We start from the raw sequence: 12,038 nt of genomic DNA, 5'->3' as shown, positions 1-12,038 counted from the left end.
TTCAACTTGCTCTTTTTGACTTTGGTTTCTGTATTTGCTGGCTTGAGTTATGCATTTACTTTTCCATGTTTTTTATTATCTTCTATTTCACGTTTTATTAAATTATGTTTGCTATGTTAGAGTATTCTATTTTTTCACTTCATATGTATGACAGATTTGCATCCTCATATGCCTTGAGTACCATATCCCAGATGCATTCTGTGGAGGTCAGAAGAGGGAGTCAGGTTTTCTGGGTCTGGAGTTACAGGTGGTTGTGAGTGTCTCACACCATCCCTAGGATTGATATGATAACATATTCACATAGCATAACTCAGTTGTGTAAGAAAATAAAATCTCTCTATTCCTGTCTATAGTTCCACTTCCCCGAAATCTGATTCCGTTGCTAACCTGACAGCTCATACTAATAAAATTATATAGAAAGACTTGTATCACTATTTTAAGTGGTGTATACCACCTGTGAGTGTGCTGTATAGGTGTGCTTAGAGTAGAGAGGTGTAGTAACCCCTGGAGCTGGAGTTAGGGTAGCTGTGGGCACCTGTGTTCTGAGAACCACCTACAGGTCCTCTGCCTGAGTAACCAAATTTGGGAACTCCAGAGGCAGATCGCCATCCTGCACAGTATAGGTTTTCAGGGATCTGTTCTCTTTACACCTTCTCTTGAAGCTGGTATTCTAGATGCCTCTACTCAAAGAGAATGCTGAGATCAGGAGAGAGGATGGTGAGCTTTTCCAATTTAGTGGCTTTTAGTGTCTAGGATACTCTGTTTGCAGTTGGTCCCTGACAACCGCCTCTATGTCATATTTTGCATCTGCTCCTTTGCAGTAGGTCCTTGTCCTTCCCTTCCCAGTATGGAAAGTACGTGGCTAGATTGTCTGATGTTTTTCTGAGCTTTTTTCCTCATATCTTTAATGTAGGAATTTGAGCGTATCAACATGTTCTGGGGCCTGATTTTAAATGTCTGTTTTATTTCTCATTGCAAGTTTGCTTCTAGCCATATAAAGGAGGGCCTGATCATGGAGCAGGACCCAGAGAGCCGAGAGTCTATCGAGAACTTTACCACTGACTATAAGATCATAAGAACCCTGGGAAGGGGACGATTTTCAGTCGTAAAAATGGCCTACCACGTCCCAACCCTCACCTGTGTAGCTATAAAAGTTCTCAAGAACACCAAGAAGTGCTCCTCAGTGATGAGCAGGGAAGTTGACATTCTAAAGTCCCTGGGCCATCCTCATATCATCAAGGTGGTCGAAGTGGTCCAGACAAGAGAGGCCACCCACCTGGTCATGGAGCATGCCTCTCAGGGAGACCTACTGGACCGAATCCGGGAATGTGGATATTTAAAGTCGTGGGAGGCCCGAAGAATGTTCAGACAGATATTAGAGGCAGTACAATTCTGCCATGACAATAATATTGTCCACCGAGACATAAAGGCCAACAACATTTTGATAGACGGAAGGTCGAATGCCAAGCTCTGTGATTTTGGCCTAGCTGCTAAAACACTTCCTGGGCAGAAGCTGATTGATTTCTGTGGCACGCTGCCATACTGTGCGCCAGAATTCTTTGAAGCTGAGGAATATGAGGGCCGCCCATTTGACGTATGGAGTGTAGGTGTCCTCCTCTTCTTCATGGTGACTGGGCACTTGCCTTTCCTAGGCAAGTCATTTGCAGAGGTGAGGAGACAAATCAGTTCAGCCAATTTCAGCATTCCGCCTCACGTTGCCAACGATATTTTCAATGTTATAGTGGAAATGCTGATGATAAATCCCAGCAGGAGGCCCAGCATCCAGCAAATTGTGATGCGCCCCATGATCAAAGACAGCCAGGCCTACTCACCACCGACATCCATACAGACGTTCACAGGAACACCAAGCCCTAGCATCATCAAAGCCATGAGAGTCATGAGGCATACACCTGAGAAAAGCACTGAGTCTCTCATAGACCAAAATATCAACGAGGTGCTGGCAACATACTTGATTCAACAGCACAAGCCACTCAGGAAAGTCTGCACACACCACCAAGTGGAGCCAGGTCTAGAAGATCATCACTCCTTCCCTCGTTTTCTTAAGAGAAAGGGACCTCTTCTCTCCTCCTTCACCTTGTCCTCAAATTCATCCAATATGCGGGAGAACGAGGATAGGAAGAATTCCAGGAAGGTTGTCAGAAGGCATGATGTGGGCTACCAGCAAACAAGGACCAACACTCTACACCTCGACCGCCTGGACTGTCCTATAGCTGAAGAATTCAAGGATAACAGGCTGCAAATCAGGAAGACATTCTCAGACTCCAAGACTGTGTTGTCTTGTAGTCTAACTGAACATATCCAGTCACCTCGACTTCAATACACCTATTCCACTACAGCAGACAGGAATGTGTCCTCCTTCATACCGCCACATGATTTCTGTGCATCACTGCAGACACCTAAGGGGATAAGCCTTGCAGGCTGCTCTGGAGATACCTGGCAGAGAGAGACACTTGTGGACAAAAACACCTTCATCAAGGAAGAGGCCATGGTTCATGAAGATACCGTCACTAGTGGCCAGCCACAAGTTCCTTGCCCAGCTTCCCGTCGGGGATGGCGTCACCACTGGAAGGGGTTTAAAAAGACAATTAGTAGAAGCCTTCGAAACCTGTGCTGCTGTCTGCCACCACCATCGGAAAATCAAGTCTCCTGCAATAACTTGGCTCTCAGGAAGAGAGGAGAACATTGTGTCACCCACAGGACCAGGTGGGTGCATGTCCTCATTCATTTCATCCATATTTGTTCCTGTCCTTTGTGACAAATGATGATGGCCCTTGAGGCACACAGAAACTTGACAAAATGTAACTTCAGAAAGATTAAGTTCATAGAAACCCCTGAAGGGTGATCTGATGCTTCGTGACTCATAAGGGGAATCAGAGACACTGATTAAAGCAGGACGAGAGGGAGGTGGGGGCATTCCCAAATGGGGCAGAGAGTTCTAAGACAACCAGTGGAGTGCTATGGCTCTTTATGGAAAGCACTTGAAGTTCTCTTTTTTTCTTTTTCTTTTTTTTTTTTTTTTGCCGGGGTTCTGTTTCGTTTCTTTATTTTTTTTTTAACATTCTTTTTTTGTTTTTATTAACTTGAGTGTTTCTTATTTACATTTCGAGTGTTACTCCCTTTCCCGGTTTCCAGGCAGACATCCCCCTAATCCCTCCCCCTCCCCTTCTTTATGGGTGTTCCCCTCCCATCCCTCCCCCCATTACTGCCCTCCCCCCAACAATCACGTTCACTGGGGGTTCAGTCTTAGCAGGACCAAGGGCTTCCCCTTCCACTGGTGATCTTACTAGAATATTCATTGCTACCTATGAGGTCAGAGTCCAGGGTCAGTCCATGTATAGTCTTTAGGTAGTGGCTTAGTCCCTGGAAGCTCTGGTTGATTGGCATTGTTGTTCATAAGGGGTATCGAGCTCCTTCAAGCTCTTCGAGTTCTTTCTCTGATTCCTTCAACAGGGGTCCCGTTCTCAGTTCAGTGGTTTGCTGCTGGCATTCGCCTCTGTATTTGCTGTATTCTGGCTGTGTCTCTCAGGAGCGATATACATCCGGCTCCTGTCGGCCTGCACTTCTTTGCTGCATTCATCTTGTCTAATTGGATGGCTGTATATGTATGGGCCACATGTGGGGCAGGCTCTGAATGGTGTTCCTTCTGTGTCTGTTTTAATCTTTGCCTCTCTATTCCCTGCCAAGGGTATTCTTGTTCCCCTTTTAAAGAAGGAGTGAAGCATTCACATTTTGATCATCTGTCTTGAGTTTCATTTGTTCTAGGCATCTAGGGTAATTCAAGCATTTGGGCTAATAGCCACTTATCAGTGAGTGCATACCATGTATATCTTTCTGTGTTTGGGTTAGCTCACTCAGGATGATATTTTCCAGTTCCAACCATTTGCCTACGAATTTCATAAAGGTATTGTTTTTGATAGCTGAGTAATATTCCATTGTGTAGATGTACCACATTTTCTGTATCCATTCCTCTGTTGAAGGGCATCTGGGTTCTTTCCAGCTTCTGGCTATTATAAATAAGGCTGCAATGAACATAGTGGAGCACGTGTCTTTTTTATAAGTTGGGGCATCTTTTGGGTATATGCCCCAGAGAGGTATAGCTGGATCCTCAGGCAGTTCAATGTCCAATTTTCTGAGGATCCTCCAGACTGATTTCCAGAATGGTTGTACCAGTTTGCAATCCCACCAACAATGGAGGAGTGTTCCTCTTTCTCCACATCCTCGCCAGCATCTGTTGTCCCCTGAGTTTTTGATCTTAGCCATTCTCACTGGTGTGAGGTGAAATCTCAGGGTTGTTTTGATTTGCATTTCCCTTATGACTAAAGATGTTGAACATTTCTTTAGGTGTTTCTCCGCCATTCGGCATTCCTCAGCTGTGAATTCTTTGTTTAGCTCTGAGCCCCATTTTTTAATAGGGTTATTTGTTTCCCTGAGGTCTAACTTCTTGAGTTCTTTGTATATTTTGGATATAAGGCCTCTATGTGTTGTAGGATTGGTAAAGATCTTTTCCCAATCTGTTGGTTGCCGTTTTGTCCTAACCACAGTGTCCTTTGCCTTACAGAAGCTTTGCAGTTTTATGAGATCCCATTTGTCAATTCTTGATCTTAGAGCGTAAGCCATTGGTTTTTTGTTCAGAAAAATTTTTCCAGTGCCCATGTGTTCCAGATGCTTTCCTAGTTTTTCTTCTATTAGTTTGAGTGTGTCTGCTTTGATGTGGAGGTCCTTGATCCACTTGGACTTAAGCTTTGTACAGGGTGATAAGCATGGATCGATCTGCATTCTTCTACATGTTGACTTCCAGTTGAACCAGCACCATTTGCTGAAAATGCTATCTTTTTTCCATTGGATGGTTTTGGCTCCTTTGTCAAAAATCAAGTGACCATAGGTGTGTGGGTTCATTTCTGGGTCTTCAATTCTATTCCATTGGTCTATCTGTCTGTCTCTGTACCAATACCATGCAGTTTTTATCACTATTGCTCTGTAATACTGCTTGAGTTCAGGGATAGTGATTCCCCCTGAAGTCCTTTTATTGTTGAGGATAGCTTTAGCTATCCTGGGTTTTTTGTTATTCCAGATGAATTTGCAAATTGTTCTGTCTACCTCTTTGAAGAATTGGATTGGTATTTTGATGGGGATTGCATTGAATCTGTAGATCGCTTTTGGTAAAATGGCCATTTTTACTATATTAATCCTGCCAATCCATGAGCATGGGAGATCTTTCCATCTTCTGAGGTCTTCTTCAATTTCCTTCTTCAGTGTCTTGAAGTTCTTATTGTATAGATCTTTTACTTTCTTTGTTAAAGTCACACCGAGGTACTTTATATTATTTGGGTCTATTATGAAGGGTGTCGTTTCCCTAATTTCTTTCTCGGCTTGTTTCTCTTTTGTATAGAGGAAGGCAACTGATTTATTTGAGTTAATTTTATACCCAGCCACTTTGCTGAAGTTGTTTATCAGCTTTAGTAGTTCTCTGGTAGAACTTTTGGGATCACTTAAATATACTATCATATCATCTGCAAATAGTGATATTTTGACTTCTTCTTTTCCGATCTGTATCCCCTTGACCTCCTTTTGTTGTCTGATTGCTCTGGCTAGAACTTCAAGAACTATATTGAATAAGTAGGGAGAGAGTGGGCAGCCTTGTCTAGTCCCTGATTTTAGTGGGATTGCTTCAAGTTTCTCTCCATTTAGTTTAATGTTAGCAACTGGTTTGCTGTATATGGCTTTTACTATGTTCAGGTATGGGCCTTGAATTCCTATTCTTTCCAGGACTTTTATCATGAAGGGGTGTTGAATTTTGTCAAATGCTTTCTCAGCGTCTAATGAAATGATCATGTGGTTTTGTTCTTTCAGTTTGTTTATATAATGGATCACGTTGATTGTTTTCCGTATATTAAACCATCCCTGCATGCCTGGGATGAAGCCTATTTGGTCATGGTGAATGATTGTTTTGATGTGCTCTTGGATTCGGTTTGCCAGAATTTTGTTGAGTATTTTTGCGTCGATATTCATAAGGGAAATTGGTCTGAAGTTCTCTTTCTTTGTTGTGTCTTTGTGTGGTTTAGGTATAAGAGTAATTGTGGCTTCGTAGAAGGAATTCGGTAGTGATCCATCTGTTTCAATTTTGTGGAATAGTTTGGATAATATTGGTATGAGGTCTTCTAAGAAGGTCTGATAGAATTCTGCACTAAACCCGTCTGGACCAGGGCTCTTTTTGGTTGGGAGACCTTTAATGACTGCTTCTATTTCCTTAGGAGTTATGGGGTTATTTAACTGGTTTATCTGTTCCTGATTTAACTTCGGTACCTGGTATCTGTCTAGGAAATTGTCCATTTCCTGAAGATTTTCAAGTTTTGTTGAATATACGTTTTTATAGTAAGATCTGATGATTTTTTGAATTTCCTCTAAATCTGTAGTTATGTCTCCCTTTTCATTTCTGATTTTGTTAATTTGGATGCACTCTCTGTGTCCTCTCGTTAGTCTGGCTAAGGGTTTATCTATCTTGTTGATTTTCTCAAAGAACCAACTTTTGGTTCTGTTGATTCTTTCTATGGTCCTTTTTGTTTCTACTTGGTTGATTTCAGCTCTGAGTTTGATTATTTCCTGCCTTCTACTCCTCCTGGGTGTATTTGCTTCTTTTTGTTCTAGAGCTTTTAGGTGTGCTGTCAAGCTGCTGACATATGCTCTTTCCTGTTTCTTTCTGCAGGCACTCAGCGCTATGAGTTTTCCTCTTAGCACAGCTTTCATTGTGTCCCATAAGTTTGGGTATGTTGTACCTTCATTTTCATTAAATTCTAAAAAGTTTTTAATTTCTTTCTTTATTTCTTCCTTGACCAGGTTATCATTGAGTAGAGCATTGTTCAATTTCCAAGAATATGTGGACATTCTTCCTTGATTGTTATTGAAGACCAGTTTTAGGCCGTGGTGGTCCGATAGCACGCATGGGATTATTTCTATCTTTCTGTACCTGTTGAGGCCCGTTTTTTGACCAATTATATGGTCAATTTTGGAGAAAGTACCATGAGGAGCTGAGAAGAACGTATATAATTTTGCTTTAGGATAGAATGTTCTATAAATATCCGTTAGGTCCATTTGGCTCATGACTTCTCTTAGTCTGTCTACATCTCTGTTTAATTTCTGTTTCCATGATCTGTCCATTGATGAGAGTGGGGTGTTGAAATCTCCCACTATTATTGTGTGAGGTCCAATGTGTGTTTTGAGCTTTAGTAAGGTTTCTTTTACATATGTAGGTGCCCATATGTAGGTGGCATAGATATTTAGGATTGAGAGTTCATCTTGGTGGATTTTTCCTTTGATGAATATGAAGTGTCCTTCCTTACCTTTTTTGATGACTTTTAGTTGAAAATTGATTTTATTTGATATTAGAATGGCTACTCCAGCTTGCTTCTTCTGACCATTTGCTTGGAAAGTTGTTTTCCAGCCTTTCACTCTGAGGTAGTTTCTGTCTTTGTCTCTGAGGTGTGTTTCCTGTAGGCAGCAGAATGCAGGGTCCTCGTTGCGTATCCAGTTTGTTAATCTATTTCTTTTTATTGGGGAGTTGAGGCCATTGATGTTGAGAGATATTAAGGAATAGTGATTATTGCTTCCAGTTATATTCATATTTGGATGTGAGGTTATGTTTGTGTGCTTTCATTCTCTTTGTTTTGTTGCCAAGACGATTAGTTTCTTGCTTCTTCTAGGGTATAGCTTGCCTCCTTATGTTGGGCTTTACCATTTATTATCCTTTGTAGTGCTGGATTTGTAGAAAGATATTGTGTAAATTTGGTTTTGTAATGGAATATCTTGGTTTCTCCATCTATGTTAATTGAGAGTTTTGCAGGATACAGTAACCTGGGCTGGCATTTGTGTTCTCTTAGGGTCTGTATGACATCAGTCCAGGATCTTCTGGCCTTCATAGTTTCTGGTGAGAAGTCTGGTGTGATTCTGATAGGTCTGCCTTTATATGTTACTTGACCTTTTTCCCTTACTGCTTTTAATATTCTTTCTTTATTTTGTGCGTTTGGTGTTTTGACTATTATGTGACGGGAGGTGTTTCTTTTCTGGTTCAATCTATTTGGGGTTCTGTAGGCTTCTTGTATGCCTATGGGTATCTCTTTTTTTAGGTTAGGGAAGTTTTGTTCTATGATTTTGTTGAAGATATTTACTGGTCCTTTGAGCTGGGAGTCTTCACTCTCTTCTATACCTATTATCCTTAGGTTTGATCTTCTCATTGAGTCCTGGATTTCCTGTATGTTTTGGACCAGTAGGTTTTTCCGCTTTACATTATCTTTGACAGTTGAGTCAATGATTTCTATGGAATCTTCTGCTCCTGAGATTCTCTCTTCCATCTCCTGTATTCTGTTGGTGAAGCTCGTATCTACAACTCCTTGTCTCTTCTTTTGGTTTTCTATATCCAGGGTTGTTTCCATGTGTTCTTTCTTGATTGCTTCTATTTCCATTTTTAATTCCTTCAACTGTTTGATTGTGTTTTCCTGGAATTCTTTCAGGGATTTTTGCGATTCCTCTCTGTAGGCTTCTACTTGTTTATAAATGTTTTCCTGTGTTTCCCTAAGGGAGTTCTTCATGTCTTTCTTGAAGTCCTCCAGCATCATGATCAAATATGATTTTGAAACTAGATCTTGCTTTTCTGGTGTCTTTGGATATTCCATGTTTGTTTTGGTGGGAGAATTGGGCTCCGATGATGCCATGTAGTTTTGGTTTCTGTTGCTTGGGTTCCTGGGCTTGCCTCTCGCCATCAGATTATCTCTAGTGTTACTTTGTTCTGCTATTTCTGACAGTGGCTAGACTGTCCTATAAGCCTGTGTGTCAGGAGTGCTGTAGACCTGTTTTCCTCTCTTTCAGTCAGTTATGGGGACAGAGTGTTCTGCTTTCGGGCGTGTAGTTTTTCCTCTCTACAAGTCTTCAGCTGTTCCTGTGGGCCTGTGTCTTGAGTTCACCAGGCAGCTTTCTTGCAGCAGAAAAGTTGGTCTTACCTGTGGTCCCGAGGCTCAAGTTCGCTTGTGGGGTGCTGCCCACGGGCTCTCTGCAGCGGCAGCAACCAGGAAGACCTGTGCCGCCCCTTCCGGGAGCTTCAGTGCACCAGGGTTCCAGATGGCCTTTGGTGTTTTCCTCTGGCGTCCGAGATGTGTGCACAGAGAGCAGTCTCTTCTGGTTTCCCAGGCTTGTCTGCCTCTCTGAAGGTTTAGCTCGCCCTCCCATGGGATTTGGGTGCAGAGAACTGTTTATCCGGTCTGTTTCCTTCATGTTCCGGTGGTGTCTCAGGCAGGGGTCCTGCTGCTCCTGGGTCCTCCCCCACGGGAGCCCAGAGGCCTTATACAGTTTCCTCTTGGGCCAGGGATGTGGGCAGGGGTGGGCAGTGTTGGTGGTCTCTTCCGCTCTGCAGCCTCAGGAGTGCCCACCTGATCAGGCGGTGAGGTCTCTTTCCCACAGGGTCTGGGAGCAGAGAGCTGCTGCGGGCCGGGATCCACCAGCGTGGGACCTCCGGCAAACACAGGACGTGCCCGGTCCTAGATGAACTTTGCCTCTGTGTGTCCCGATCTCACCAGGCAGCTCTCTTGTAGCAGACAAGTTGGTCTTACCTGTGGTCCCGAGGCTCAAGTTTGCTCGCAGGGTGCTGCCCAAGGGCTCTCTGCGGCGGCAGCAACCAGGAAGTTCTCTGTTTTTCAAAGACACCAAGAGCCTCTTTTCTGTGTCTTTTTCTTTTCAAGTCCTGAAGAACAGCAGCCTCAGCTCCATGGCTTTTAAGCCAGTGGTGGGGGTTGGCCTGGCTGAAGATTATACAATCTCAGAGGAGCCAGGCCAGACGTCCAGGTGCCTGTGTGCTTGCAGGCCCCTTCTCCAGAGGAAGAGCTGTCCACACCACAGCAAGGTCTCTCCAGGTAAAACCCCAGGCAGGAAGGCCTGCCTTTTCACTGTGTCTTGCTCAGAAGGGAGGGATGAAGTAGAACAGTGCCCTAAAACTGTCAGTGGACCAGTAGCCCTCTGCCCTCTCTTCTAGCAGAGGTAAACATCAGAGACTGTTCTGTGGGACTGTACTGTTCTTTGCTTCCTGTTTCTTGCAGAGAACATTGGTCTTCATCATGAAGTAGACTTCTCAGAAAAGTCTCCCTAGTCAGCCCATCAGACCTGAGCTAAAATGGGTTCCAAGGTTGAATATGAGGCCTGTATGTCTCCTGTGAAGGGAATCCTCCTGTCACACTTTGACCAGACCCTCACCCACCCCTACTGCCCTGCGAAAGATATCACCGTTTATATTGCTTAAGTCCTCAGACCCAACTCAGGGTAATGCTTAAAAAACCCATACTGTGGAGTGACTCCCAAGGCAGCTGTGCCCTCTCTCTCACCAGTTCTGCCCTGTAATTACTCACCTCTCTCTGTTTGCTCCCTCAAGGCCAACTTTCAAATGTGTAACAGGATTCCTACCTGTGTCACAGCCTCCTCGAAGGAGGAGGGACAGGTGTTATGAGCAGAGTCAAAACAACGACTTAATGATGGAGAAGCAAACTGGTGTGCCCCTACCTCATGCCAGCTTCAGGCCTCCACTGGAGTATGCATTTCACTGGATAAATCTTCCCAGGCTGCTTCCATTAACCTGAGAATTTGCACACTGCTTTTTTATGCCCAGTTAAACAGCCTTGCAATTCCTTTGTGAGAGCTTCTGGGAAGCTTTCCCTGTCCCTCCTACTGTTACATTTGTTAAGATGTCATCTCCTGTGTTCTTTTTAACTAGACTGTATCAACATCTTCCACAGCATGAGGTGTACAGAATACCATATGACTGACATGGAGGGTCCCTCTGACCCAATGTCCCTCTTAATTTGTTCAAAGGACATCAAGGATCCAGGCATAGTAATCCTGCAGTGATATGTGCTGAGTTTAACAGCATGTCCCTATAGTTCTCCATCATTGTGATCACATACATATTTCTCATGTGCTTTATCCCCTGAGCTACACGAAATTCTCTTAGGACAGACAATCTTTTCCTCTCTAATTTGAGTGGGAAAGCACATTATATTCCACTCTGGAGCAAGAAGAGCACTATATGAACTCGTGTACCTGAACCCACAACGCACAAGTCTGGGAAAGTTCATTAAAGGGGTTCTTTGCTGGCCTCTAGCACTGAACCAGGTTAGCTACTCAGACAAAAACCAAGGAAAACCTCTCACAGACCCTGGCCAGCCTAGGTTTTAAGAGTTGGCCTCACACCCTGATGATTCCTTGTCATCCATACCCTGATATGTAGAAGCCCTGGAGTCTATATCTCTGTCAGTGTGTCTGTCTTTACTTTTACATGAACTACTTCCATGCAGGTGGGTCTCAATGGATGTTTCTTATACTGGACTCCTAGAGAGCCATGTACCCCTCAGGATGGTCTTAAGTGGAAAACACAAAATAGAAACATCAAATATAAAATCCCAATTGATGGAAATAGATTCACAAAATTAAAAACCAACAGATGAAAAACACTAACCACTCCAATAAAAATCCTTAATATATCACTCTTAATTCTAACAGACTCACAGGTGTATGCTAAGGGAACATATTCCATGTACAATAAACAGAAGAAACTGGTTCTTATTTTCTGATATGTTTATGTAAATTAAGCATACTTTCATTTTTTTCTGACATTTTTTTTCCTATTTTGGAATAGTGTTGCTATGCCGGTTTTAGTGTTCACACAGTCAAACCTAAAATTCAGAGAGAATACCACTCGGGATAGAATGAAAGCCCAGGCTACCTTTGTCTTCCTCTTGATCTTGCTGCCTCTGTTCCTCCTTTAGTGTAATGCTATGCTGCAAACATTTCTGTTTTCATCAAGGTCTCTTAAATCCCAACAGGCCACCTTGTAGCTAAAGATTACCTTGAGCACGATCCTCTTCTTCCTGTCTCTAATTCTGCAATGTAGAAGTTTCAGTTCTGAGCCACTCTACCCTGTCAAGTAACACACTTCAAGGCCAGTATAGGCAAGAGGAAGTACCAGGCTGAGTGCAATCCTGTCA

The 12,038-nt window shown here is 43.2% G+C and overlaps 1 protein-coding gene across 1 annotated transcript; it reads left to right on the top strand.

Moving 5' to 3' along the window:
* Window positions 1–877: 877 nt before the first annotated feature.
* On the top strand, window positions 878–10,634 carry LOC134482648 (sperm motility kinase X-like). The gene is made up of 2 exons (XM_063276852.1): window positions 878–2,382; window positions 10,430–10,634. Exons 1-2 carry the CDS (start codon window positions 932–934, stop codon window positions 10,632–10,634), a joined length of 1,656 nt encoding a protein of 551 aa, XP_063132922.1. The 5' UTR covers window positions 878–931.
* The last annotated feature ends 1,404 nt before the right edge of the window (window positions 10,635–12,038 follow it).

The sequence above is a fragment of the Rattus norvegicus genome, chromosome 17 (assembly GCF_036323735.1).
Source record: "Rattus norvegicus strain BN/NHsdMcwi chromosome 17, GRCr8, whole genome shotgun sequence".
Lineage (NCBI taxonomy): Eukaryota > Metazoa > Chordata > Mammalia > Rodentia > Muridae > Rattus > Rattus norvegicus.
Note: the sequence above shows the minus strand (reverse complement) of the source record. Positions and strands in the feature narration are given on the sequence as shown.